The sequence below is a fragment of the Balaenoptera ricei genome, chromosome 13 (assembly GCF_028023285.1).
Source record: "Balaenoptera ricei isolate mBalRic1 chromosome 13, mBalRic1.hap2, whole genome shotgun sequence".
NCBI lineage: Eukaryota > Metazoa > Chordata > Mammalia > Artiodactyla > Balaenopteridae > Balaenoptera > Balaenoptera ricei.
The window spans coordinates 72,906,051-72,919,176 of NC_082651.1; the positions used below are offsets into that span (position 1 = coordinate 72,906,051).

The 13,126-nt window shown below is 37.1% G+C and overlaps 1 protein-coding gene across 2 annotated transcripts in view; it reads left to right on the forward strand.

Moving 5' to 3' along the window:
• EIF2AK2 (eukaryotic translation initiation factor 2 alpha kinase 2) overlaps positions 1-13,126 on the forward strand; it is a 38,919-nt gene that overhangs the window by 23,898 nt on the left and 1,895 nt on the right. The window contains exons 13-16 of one of the 2 annotated variants that reach the window (XR_009506611.1): positions 1,377-1,505; positions 6,319-6,423; positions 7,486-7,539; positions 7,618-7,814. Coding sequence is in view for 1 of the 2 variants with exons in the window: in XM_059943591.1 (XP_059799574.1) it covers positions 1,377-1,505; positions 6,319-6,423; positions 7,486-7,539; positions 7,618-7,740 (411 nt within the window). In the remaining variant the exon portion in view is untranslated. The remainder of the gene's footprint in view (positions 1-1,376; positions 1,506-6,318; positions 6,424-7,485; positions 7,540-7,617; positions 7,815-13,126) is intronic. The other variant, XM_059943591.1, reaches the window with a different exon arrangement.

The window sequence follows — 13,126 nt, forward strand, 5'->3', positions numbered from 1 at the left end:
TCATGGTTTTTTTTCTTTTTAATGAACTATAAACAAGCAATCTAATATTTTTACTAGACAGTCCCATCCAGCTTATATATTTAGACAGTTTCGTAAATGCAACCTCCTATTTCTCAGAGCCAGGCTGTAGCCTTGTGTGGGACCAGCAGTTGTACTTGGAAACCCAACATCTTCCTACACTGTAACTTGAATACAGCAGAGGCACATTTTCTCTCTACATCCCCACATGTCTACAGCTTTCCGTCCATGTTACTGGCGGTAGGTTCCAATCTAACCATTAATTGTTCTAATCTAACTGCTGATTTCTGCATGGGCCTTTTCAGACTGGTTCTTGGAAGCTGCTCTTTCAACCTGCTTGGGCTTACGGTCTCTTCTCTTTCAGTGTCTTTACTAGGCCCTCTCCTAAGTGTTGTCTCCTTGAGTCTGTGTGTGTGTGTGGATAGCCCAACATTGCATTGAAAGTAGCTTTCTCAAGAATGGCAAAATATTAATTTCCTCATCAACAACCTTCATGTTTTCATGGTCTTTAGAATATTGGTCGATACCTTCTACAAAGTTGTGGAATTGTCATTCGGTTCTTCCATTCCTTTTTTTTTTTCAATCTGCCTAAAGAATTATGTGGAAAAAAAATATTTCAGTGCTAGTCATCAGCTTCCAGTTAACTTGATATGCCTTCAACGATAGAGGGGGAACCTGCATATACTGTTCTCCATAGTGGCTGTATCAATTCAAAGATATTACCAAAAAAAAAAAAAAGATGGGCTATGTTTGTGAAGAAGTTGTCAGAGGCCTGGAGAAATAGACGTAAAGGAAGCCCCCAGGGAAAATTCTGCATATGATATTCTGCAGCATTATTGGGAATGGACTCATTCTGAGAATCTCAAAATTAGAAAGGATCTTAAGGGTGTCTACTTCAATCCCCATCAAATCCTGGACTCATATTTGCAACGTTTCCACCAAGTGGGCGTCCAGCCCTGTCTTGAGTACTTCGTTGGATGGGGAACTCTCTAACTTCCATTCTTTGGACCACACGATTAGTATATCAGGATATATTAAGGCAAATCTTGTGGTTGTTTTCATCCTCTAGTCCTGGATCCGTCCCCTGGGACCAGGCAGAGTGAATCCACCTTCCACTTATCTTCAGATATTTGAAGGCAGCTATGCCCCAAGCCTTCTCTGCTCTCAGCCAAGAAGTCCTTACTTCCTCAGCTAGCATTTTAAAGACTGATAATAATAAATTTCCTGTTTTGGGCTTACCTATGTAAGAGTAAATGCCTTATAAGTAAGTGTAAAAATAGCTGTTACTAAATATGATTTGGATGTGTGATAAAAGTCTGTCAAATTGGTACTTATAAGTTGAAATTTTTTTTCTGTAGCCAAGTAATATATTTTTAGTAGATATGAACCAAATAAAGATTGGAGACTTTGGACTTGTAACATACCTGAAAAATGATGAAGCACGGACAAGTAAACATGGAACTAGGCGATACATGAGCCCAGAACAGGTGAGGTCCCCTTCCTTTCCGTTGGTATATATTTTTATCTCTTCCATTTTTTTAACTATAAAAATAATAGGCACCTCTCATAAAATTAAAACAGTACAGAAGTAAGTAGAATAAAAATGGAAAACTCTCCTTACCCTTCCTTTCTACTCTTCTCACTAGAGTTTGTGGTTTATCCTTTTAGATCATTTTCTTTGAGTTATAAAAAATATACAGATACAAATATATATTTACAGAGACTTTTTACATAAAAACATACATAAATACATTTTACAAGATACTATAATGTTATTTTGTGACTTAATTTTTTTTTACTCAACAGTGTATCATAATCTTTCCATAGCTGTACAAATAGATTTGACACATTATTTTTAACAAGTGTATTGTATGCCAAAGTATAGATATACCGTAACTCATTTAATTATTGCCTTATTGATGGGCATTTATTTAGGTTGTTTCCAACTTTTTACATTTATAGACATGTTATGTGTCTTCCTCCTCATCTTTGAGTCTAAAAACAAATATTTCGATGATAATCAATGATAGATTCTTTGAAGTGAAATTGTTGACTAGAATGACAGGTGCAGTTCAAAGTTGATACATACTATTAACGCATATATGTGGAACCTGGAAAAATGGTACAGATGAACCGGTTTGCAGGGCAGAAATAGAGACACCGATGTAGAGAACAAAAGTATGGACACCAAGGGGGAAAAGTGGCGGTGGGTGGGATGAATTGGGAGATTGGGATTGACGTGTATGCACTAATATGTATAAAATAGATAACTAATAAGAACCTGCTGTATAAAAAATAGATAAAATACAAAAATTCAAAGAAAAAAGTTGATACATGCTGTGAAATTGTCATTCAAAAAAAGTGACTCTAGTATGTTCTACTAATGTGTACGAGAATGCTGCCTCCTCCCTCACACTCTCAGTCAGACTATGGAATTATCAGACTGCAGTTTTGGTCACTGAGATGAATGAGGTGTAGCTTGATCTTTTTTTTTTTTTTTTTTGGCTGCGTTGGGTCTTCGTTGCTGCGCGCGGGCTTTCTCTAGTTGCAGTGAACGGGGGCTACTCTTCGTTGCGGTGCACGGGCTTCTCATTGCGGTGGCTTCTCGTTGCGGAGCATGGGCTCTAGGCACGCGGGATTCAGTAGTTGTGACACACGGGCTCAGTAGTTGTGGCGCACGGGCTTAGTTGCTCCGCGGCATGTGGGATCTTCCTGGACCAGGGATCAAACCTGTGTCCCCTGCATTGGCAGGCAGATTCTTAACCACTGTGCCACCAAGGAAGTCCCTCAATACTTTCTTTATGGTTTCTGGGTTAATCATTTTTATTTTGGAGGTCCTTCCTACCACAAGATTATAAAAATATTTCGTGTTTTTATTGATACTTTAGTTGAATTAATTTTTGTATATATATGAAGGAGTATAACTTGATTTTCCCCATGTGGGTATGAAACTGCCCCATCACCATGTATCAAATAGTTAATGATCTAAAATATTCTTTTATGGAAAATTTGTAGAGACAAAAAGTAGAACAGAGGTTACCAGGGGTTGAGGGGAGAGAGGAATGGGAAGTTGTTGTTTAATGGGTACATTTTCTGTTTGGGATGATGAAAAAATTTCTGGAGATAGATAGTGGTGATGATTATGCAACATTGTGAAGGCACTTAATGCCACTAAATTGTACAAATGGAAATGGTTAAAATGGTAAATTTTATATATATATTTAACACAATATAAATATGCTATTTTATCATATATGAAATTCCCACACACTTATGGATCTGTTTCTGGACTCTATTCTGTCCAGTTGATTTATTTAATGTTTTTCCTCTTTAATATCATCCTGTTTAATTATTATAGCATTATAAAATGTTTTATATTTTAGCATTATAAAATTATTATAGCATTATATGATGTCCTGATAGATATCAGGACATTATTCTTCAATTAAAAAATGTTCTACCTTAAGCTTATACAGTACTGTAGGTCAATTACATCTCAGTGAAACTGGAAGAAAAAAATGTTCTTCGTGTTCACATTTACTATTCCAAATAAACTGCAGAATCAGTTTGTCATGTTCCACAACTGGGTGTTGATGTTTTGATAGCAATTGCATTATATTTAAGGATTCAATTGAGGGGAATTGACATCTTTATATATGTGAGACTTCTTCTCCAAGAAGTCTCCAAGAAATTGGTATATTCCTCCCAATTATTCAAATCCTCTTCAGTCAGTTTTTGCCAGGCTATGCTATGGTAACAAATGACACTGATTTCCTAGTGGCATACACAACACCAAAGGTTTATTTCTTGCTCACGTGGTGTGATGGCTGCAGTCTTGGCCCAGTTTTGCCCCACGTGTCTCCTTCATTCTAGAACCCAGGCTGAAGGAAGAACCCTATCTGGGTATTGCTGTCCTCACTGCAGAAAGCAGCGTCAGAACCTTTTGATAGCTTTTAAGATTCTGCTCCTCAGTGGCATACATCACTAAAAGTCATTGCCCAGAGCAAATTGGCCAGCTCAAGACAAACACATGGTGGGGAAGTGTCATGCTGTCTCTGGGAGGCCAGTGCACAATTGGGAGCAATAATATATTCTACCTCAAGGCCACTTTTATATTCTTCAATGAAAATATTCAATGAAAATTTGTCTTTTCTTTATGAAGATTGCTCATATTTTTAAAGCTTTTCCCTGGATATGTATCGTGTTTTGCTATTAAAATGGGACTCCTTGTATCTTATTGGTTATTAGTGAGGCTGTTGATTTTTAAAATATATTTATTTTTAATTGTGGTAAAATACACATAACATAAAATTTACCATCTGTACCAGTTTTAAGTGTACAGTTCAGTGGCATCAAGTACATTCACACTGTTGTGCTACCATTACCACCATCCATCCACAACTTTTCATCTTGCCAAACTGAAACTCTGGACCCATTGAATAGCTCTCCATTCCCCTCTTCCCCCAGCCCCTGGCAACCACCATTCTACTTTCTCTATGAATTTGGCTACTCTAAGGACCTCGTATAAGTGGAATCACACAGTGTTGGTCCTTTTGTGACTAACTTATTTCACTCGGCATAATATCCTCAGGATTCATCTATGTTGTAGCGTATGTCAGAATTTCCTTCCTTTTTAAGGCTGAATAATATTCCATTGTATGGATATATCACATTATGTTAATCTGTCGCATCGATGGATATTAGGGTTGCTTCTACCTTTTAGCTACTTTGAGTATCTCTGTATTGCTGCTATGAATATGGTTGTACAGCTATCAATTCATGAATGTTTGGCTTATATATAGACTCATTACTCTAGTAGGTGAGTTTTTTTTGTTTTGTTTTGTTTGTTTTTTTGGTTGATTGCTTACTGTCTATTTTCATCTTTTGGGGTTGTTTGTCCTATCTTTTTTTTTTTTTTTATAAATGCCCTTTAAAGATGATTTTTTACTGAAAGGTAATATATCTTTCAAAATACCCCTACTATTTTGTCATCTAAGAAAAAACACACTGAGCCCTCTGATGGTTTGAGAGTCTAGAATGAAGAAGGAACACACCTCGTCCCTTGGGGACCATTCAGCATAAAAACATAGCAAGTTTTTTGCAAAGTGTGAAGGTAGAAGACAGTAGGGGACTAACAGCTCCCTTTTAACTCCCACTCTCTTAAATATCTCCTGCATCCTATATTGTCACATTTTAATGAGGAATAATTTATACACCATAAAATGCACAGATCTTAAATGCACATTTTTTTTTAGTTTTGACAAAGGCATAGACCTGTGAAACCTACAAGCCTATGAAAATGTAGAACATTTTCCTCACCCTAGAGTATTCCCTTAGACCCCTTTCCAGTCAGTCACTCCTCTCCACTGCCCAGAGGCAACCAATGCTCTGATTTCTATCACCATAGATTAGTTTTCCCTGTTCTTGAGCTTCATAAGAATGGAATCATATAGTATGTTCTCTTTTGTATTTGATTATTTCACTCAAAGTAACGTCTGTTGGAGAACCTCTAGTTGTTGCTCATATCAGCAGATTATTCTTTTTTGTGGCTGAATACTATTCTTTTTTTTTTTTTAAGTTTTGGGTTTATTTATTTATTTATCTATTTATTTATGGCTGTGTTGGGTCTTCGTTTCTGTGGGAGGGCTTTCTCTAGTTGCGGTGAGCGGGGGCCACTCTTCATCGCGGTGCGTGGGCCTCTCACCATCGCGGCCTCTCTTGTTGCGGAGCACAGGCTCCAGACGCGCAGGCTCAGTAATTGTGGCTCACGGGCCCAGTTGCTCTGCGGCATGTGGGATCCTCCCAGACCAGGGCTCGAACCCATGTCCCCTGCATTGGCAGGCAGATTCTCAACCACTGCGCCACCAGGGAAGCCCTGAATACTATTCTGTTGTATGAATATACTGCAATTTGTTCATCCATTCTTCTGTTGATGGACATTTGGATTGCTTCCAGTTGTGGAATATTATGAATAAATCTGCTATGAACATTTGCATACAGCTGATTTACTGGGCACAATTTTAACTGCTTCACCTGCTCGTCTCATCTAACCCCGCAGTTAAACTATGAGGTTAAAACTACTGTTATCTCCATTTTATGGTTGAGATTATTCCCACATTGATGGTGATTCAACTATTTAGTGACAGAGATTTGAACCTGGGCAGTCAGACTCCACACATCTTGCTAATAAACATACATTGTTGTGTGATACATTTTGGTCAGTTAACTTTTTTGGCTTTAGAAGGCATGGATGTTTATATCAGATGAGTCACAAATGTAAATATACTTTGGTTTCTTCAGATTTCTTCTGTGAAAGACTATGGAAATGAAGTGGACATCTTTGCTTTGGGGCTAATTCTTGCAGAACTTCTTCACATATGTTCCACTTTGTCAGAAACAGTGAAGGTAAATAATCTCACAGAAAGAATTAAGCAACAAATATTATTGGCCGTCATGTCCAAAGTGCTGCTGCAGACAGTTATTGCCTTCACGTGAGGATGGGCTGGAGCATATTAGTGCTGACTGCAAATGAAATATGAATTTTTATCCCTTTCATGTTTGGGCAACCAATACTTTTTGTTAAAGACCAAAAACTTTGGTCTTCTTTGGAAGGTGTGTACATCTCATAAAACTGTAGCTGTTTCTTCCTAATTGAGTCACTCTGTAAAATTGTTTTGATTGCCTGCTTTGCATAAGACCCTGTGCTATGTGCTCCAAGGGCTATGAAAATAAATAAGCCTTGTCCTCAAGGAGCTTATATTCTAGGAGGAAAGGTAACATAAGACAATGCTGTAAATGTTTTAGGAGAAGGCATGAAGTCTAATGGAAACAGCTAGGAGGGAGTTCTTGCCAGCTGTACGGATTTAGGTTTCATGGAGACATTTAAATTGAGCTCTGAGGGACTGGTTGACTTCTCATAGTCCAAATTGGAAAGAAGGCCATGTGGAGACAGGAATGTGAAAAGTGTGTTTGGGAATAGCTGGCCGGTGTCATTTTTATTGGAGTATATAAGTCAAGGAAATAATGGTTGATGGTACTGGAAAGATATATTGGGGCTAAATTAAGGCAAGAATATGGACTTTCTTGTGGAGGCAGCAGGGAGCCACTGAAGCCTGCAGGCAACTGGATATCCTAGTCTGAAGCTCAGTAAAAGGGACTCACCTGGATTCGACAGCCTTGTCTGTAAAACAGGGATAATGAAAATACCTATTGCATGGGGTTCCAAAAAGGATGAAGGGAGATAATTCATATGGTGCTCTTAACACTTCAGCATGCTGTAATGTTCAGGATGGTTATAACATGGGGTGGGTGGAGGAGAGGATTCCTGCTTGCTTCTTGGCTAAAGAGATTTTCCAAAGATCTAGAAATATCCCAGATTTAGGGTATCTCCAGCTTTAGTGCTTCCTAAGTTTGTTTTTTTCTCCAAAGTGAATAATTTCCTAATGAATATATATGTTTAATTTTTAGTTTTTTGAAGATCTAAGGGATGGCATCTTCTCAGATGTATTTGACAACAAAGAAGTAAGCACTTACAAATAATCGGAATTTTATTTATTGCAATGTTTTATTTCCTAGTATTGACTCTTACTATCATTACAGAAAAATCTTCTACAGAAATTACTCTCAAATGATCCCAAGAAACGACCTAACACATTGGAAATACTGAAGACTTTGAAGGAGTGGAATAATATTACAGAGAAAAAGAAACGAAATACATGTTAGATAATTAAAAAGTATCCTTCTTCTGATACTCCATTTTCCTATAACTATCTAAAGTCTGCTTGGGAATATTAACGGTATTTATCTTCTATTTTCCTTTCTCTCTTAATTTTTTGCCACATTTGCAGAAAGGTTTGCATTTTTTCTTACTTCAAAAACATTCTTACATTTGCCTTCCCCTCGCTCATCTCCTTATTATGAAGATGGGGGAAAAAATCCCTCAAATTTTCTTTTTAATACCAATTAGTGAATCAATTAATGAATGACTATTTATTAAATGCCTACTGTTTCTAGGCCAAAAAGATATAAGATCTATCTCTGTCCAAAATAGCTAACAATCCAGCTGGAGAAATATGGTAACCATGAAAAGATAAGTATAATCACTTTGGAAAGCAATTTGGTATCATCTAGCAAAGTTAAATGTATATTGCCATTCCTGAAAAGCCATCAATTCCATTGCTACATACATGTGCACAGGAATGTTCATAGAAATGCCGTTTATTATAGTCAAAGGAACAGGAAACAACGCTAATGTGCACCAGAAGAAGAATGGATACATAAATTGTATTCACACACTGGAATACTATATAGTGTTCTATAGTGAAAATGAAGGAATTACAGCTAAATGCACTAACATGCCACATCTCTCAGGAACATAATATTAAGCAAACAAAGCAGATTGCAGAAAACACTGTATAAAGTTCAAGAACATGCTAAGTGAAATGTGTGCTTAGGTATTCAAACAAATGTGGTAAAACAATAAAGGGGAGAAAAGGATTGAGAACTATTATTAGATTCTGATAGTGATTGTCTCTGAGGAGGGATGGGAGTGATGTGATTGGAGAAACAGACTTCCGAGGTAACAGTTAACTTTCTTTTCTTACACTGGCTGTTGAGTCCACTAGTGTTTACTGCATAATTATTCTATTTCTCTTAAATACATTTTGTACCTATTATAACAGACACTTTAAAGAGATGATAACTATGCTGTAAGACAGTAGCTGAGCATAGAAAACAATCAGTCTGGAGGGGCGAGATCATTCTATGCTGAGGAACCATGGCACAGGGCTTAGAAGTGACACTCCAGTGAGACTTCCAAGTATGTGAAGGATTTAGATGAATAGAGAGGAGAACATTTGGGCAGTATGGGCAAGGGGCATGGCATGCGTTCTGGAAAAGATAGATTTGAGGAACATTGGGTATACTAGTTTGTTTCCCTGAATTGCTGTAGGGAATGCCGGAAAATAATATGAGCTGTATCTTGGAAGAACCTGAGGGTAACTTTAAGCTTTATAGCATCCAGCTACCATTCTAGAATTGTCGTATAATTTTACAATTTTTAAAATGAGCCAAATTTAGGCTTAGCAGAAAAATCATAGTAATAGATAATACTTTTGTGAAGGCTTATAGCAATTTCTAAAAAGTGTTACTAAAAGCATTTAATATGGTCTTCAACTCCCATGCAGTATTTGATTAAGGCAAGGTTCATCAATGGATACTAAACTTATTGGTTGGGTTGAAAAGGCGTTGGGAAACAGGAGCCTCAAAAGGATTTAAATATAGTCCCACAGATGATATTACAAAGGGGAAAATGTATCTTTAAAATGGAAAGATCTTGTCACCACAATAATAAAGTAATTAAATTTAGCATCACCGAAAGTGGAAGAACCTAATATCATGATGCTCCTGATGTGATGTAAGAATTATACACTATCACCTATTTAGTTTTCTTGCCCAAAGTGTTTAACTGGAATTTAATCATGAGGAAATGATTAGACAAATCCTGAAAGAAGTCATTCGATAAGGTAATTAACTTGGATTTCTCAAAAAGTCAGTATCATGAAAAAAAAAAAAAGTAGGGGAATTCTTCTAAATACAAAGAGACTAGAGACATATAATGACCAAATGCAATGACCAAATGCAATGCTTGAATCTTGACTGTATACTTGATATAAAAACAAAGAAAAACCCAGAAAATAGCTATAAAAGACATTTTTCAGGTAGTTGAGAACATTTGAATATAAACTGCATATTAAATGACATTATAGAATAATTGATAATTTTCTTAAATGTGATAATGATATTATGGTCATGCCGGAAAATGTCTTATTCCTAGGCAATGCATGCAGAAATACTTAGGGGTGAAGTGGCATGACATATGCAACTTCCAAATGTTCAGCAAAAATCAATGTGTACATATATATATAGAAAGAGAGAGAGAGAGGAAATGTGGCAAAATGTTAACAATTGAAAAATTGGTAAATCTAGGTGGACAATATAGAAGTGTTTCTTGTATTATTCTTGGAGATTTTCTGTAGGTTTGAAATTTTTCTGGGTGGAGAGAGATCTTTTTTAAGAAACTGATATTATCTGAATTTGATGAATAAGGCTAAACTCAAAAGAAAAACCAATGAATGTGGCAAATTAGTGTGAATGTGGCCTTATTTTTACCTTCTTTCATATTTTAAATTTAAGTATAGTTGATTTGCAATATTATATTAGTTTCAAGTGTACAACATAGTGATTGAATACTTTATATATATCCTTCTCTCACTTTAATATTTCTACTACTATGAAGTAAATAAAGCATCCCTTGACACTTTTATTTATTTGAGTATATATTTTCTCAGCCTCAAAACTATAGTAAATAAAAAGTATCCTCAGGCTTCCCTGGTGGCACAGTGGTTAAGAATCCACCTGCCAATGCAGGGGACACGGGTTCAAGCCCTGGTCTGGGAAGATCCCACATGCCGTGGAGCAAGTAAGCCCGTGCACCACAACTACTGAGCCTGTGCTCTAGAGCCTGTGAGCCACAACTACTGAGCCCACGTGCCACAACTACTGAAGCCCACGCACCTAGAGCCCATGCTCCTCAACAAGAGAAGCCACCACAATGAGAAGCCCACGCACCGCAATAAAGAGTAGCCCCCCCTCGCTGCAACTAGAAAAAGCCTGCACACAGCAACAAAGACCCAACACAGCCAAAATTAAATAAATTAAAAAAAAAAAAGTACCCTCTTATCAGAGGAGGAGAGGGGCAAAGGCCAGGGACCTTATTTGGTAATTAAAACATACATACATGCAGAGATTTTGAAGAGCTGTTGTGACCTAGCTGCTTCACTAGAAACAGAACTTCTAGGAAATTTGTATTACTAACCACACATATATTTTTTATTAAATGTGCACATATTTAACATAAGTACATATATATGTAACATACTCAGAGCATGTATGTTATTTGTGTTAGGTATATTTAGTATAAATACACATATACATATATAAGTGTGTGTTTGTGTGTATGGCCAGCTATATAATTTGTGGGACCCAGTGCAAAATGAAAATGTGAGGCCCTTTGTTCAAAAATTAACATGGGGCCTTACGCAACCACACAGGTTGCGTGTCTATGAAGTCAGACTTGCGTGTACATACACGTGTATACACACATATATACGTACATGCACACGTATGTATGAAATGTTTAGGAGTCTAAAAGCAAGCTTTTCCCAGATTCCATCATCCAGTGTACCTACCTGAGAGAGAAACTCATAGCATCTATTTCCCACTTCAAGTTCAGCATAACTTGAGGTTCTTGGCATGCTAACTTTTTCATTATGAATATGGAATAATTTCAATATTATTCATATTTTTAATGTTTTTATGTTAAAACATACACAAAAGCAGAGACTAGAATAATGAAACTCTATGTACTCATTACCCAGCTTCAACAGCTATCAATATTCTGTCTTACCTGTTTCATTTACCCCTTCCTTTTAAAAAATGTCTTTTGCTGGAGGATTTTAAATATCAGGCATTGTATCATTTCACTTGTAAATACTTAAAGATGTATTTCTAACAGATTAGATCTTTTAAATTTTAACCAAACCACGATATCATTGTCACTCAACAAAATTAATAAGGTTTTCTTAACTATCATGTAATAATCAGCCTGTATTGAGTTTTCCTATCTCAAAAATGTCTTTCTATAGTTTAAATCAGGATCCAACATTTCATTTAGTTGGTATGTCTCTTTTACTCTATAACATTCACCTCGTTTTTAATTTCTTTCCTCTTGCCATTTATTTGAGGAAGGAATAGGTCATATATCCTACAGAATTTCCCTCACTTAGGATTTGGCTGATGGTATCCCCATGGTGTCTAGTTAGATCTAGAAACTTGATTTGATTCTGTTCTGAAATTTTTTTCTGAGAATACTCCCTAGGTGATACTATATACCTTCTTTTGCTTCACTCCAGGAGGAGCATGTCTGGTTGTTCTGCTTTCGGTGATTTTAAGTTTGGTCAGTGGTTTGTGGTGGTGTCATCTACTACTATCAATCTTCCTTGTCAGTCTTTCACCTAATGGTGTTAGCAGCCATTGATGATTATTGCCTGGATCCATTATTTCATTAGGGGTTGCAAAATGTGATTTTCGGAGTCTATCAAACCTCTCGCATTTGTCATCTGTGATTCTTCTATGAAGAACTTTCCCTAAAGTTGAATGGGACAGATGGGATAAATATTTATTAATTTTTAGAATGAAGTGGCATCCCAGCAACCTCCAAAGGTGACAAAGTTTTTTTTTTTAGGCAGGAGTGTGATCCAACCTATACTTTGAAAGTGTTTAGACTGGGTTGGAGCAAGAAAAGACTATATTTGAAAGGTCAGAAGTCCGAGAGGCTAAGAGGGCCTGAACAATGGGAGGGGACAGAACCAAGAGGAGCTGGCAACTAATTGGATGTGAGGATTTAGGGAAACGTAAGCATCAGAGATTACCTCTAGCTTGGTTGGATGGTGAGTGCCAGGAGTATGATGCCATTAAAGAAGGTACAAATCTCAATCAAATTAACCCCGTCAAAGAGCCATGCATATTTCAGAGATATTTTGTCTCACACTGTTATCTATCACACAGTTTTTAGTTAGAATTTAAGCCAATAGTGGGGCCACTTTTCACGTGTCAACATGGTGAGGGGGAGCACATTTGGGAGGTAAAACACTAGATCTCATTTGGAGATGCCAAGTTTGAGGTACTGCCATACGCAGGGCAGGGTGTAGAGCAGACTCTAGGAAATGCAGGAGAGGAAACTGAGAGAAAGGATGAACTGGAATCATACACAGAAGAGATGTGTATGTTATCTAGAAGTAAGCCCTGATGCTTAACTTTGAATCCAAGGGATTGTCCAGGGAGAGATTACATAGAGGAGAGGGCTCAGAACCAAAAGCACAACAGACCCCTCCATTTAGATATTTACTCTTTATATCTAAATGTCAATCCACTCCCTAATGTCTGTGATTCTACGTCTGTGACCGTGAGCTATCCCAGTCACGACATGTCTTCAGGATGGTCACAGATGCAGGGACTACAGTTGATAGATGTACAGAGGCCCCCCTAT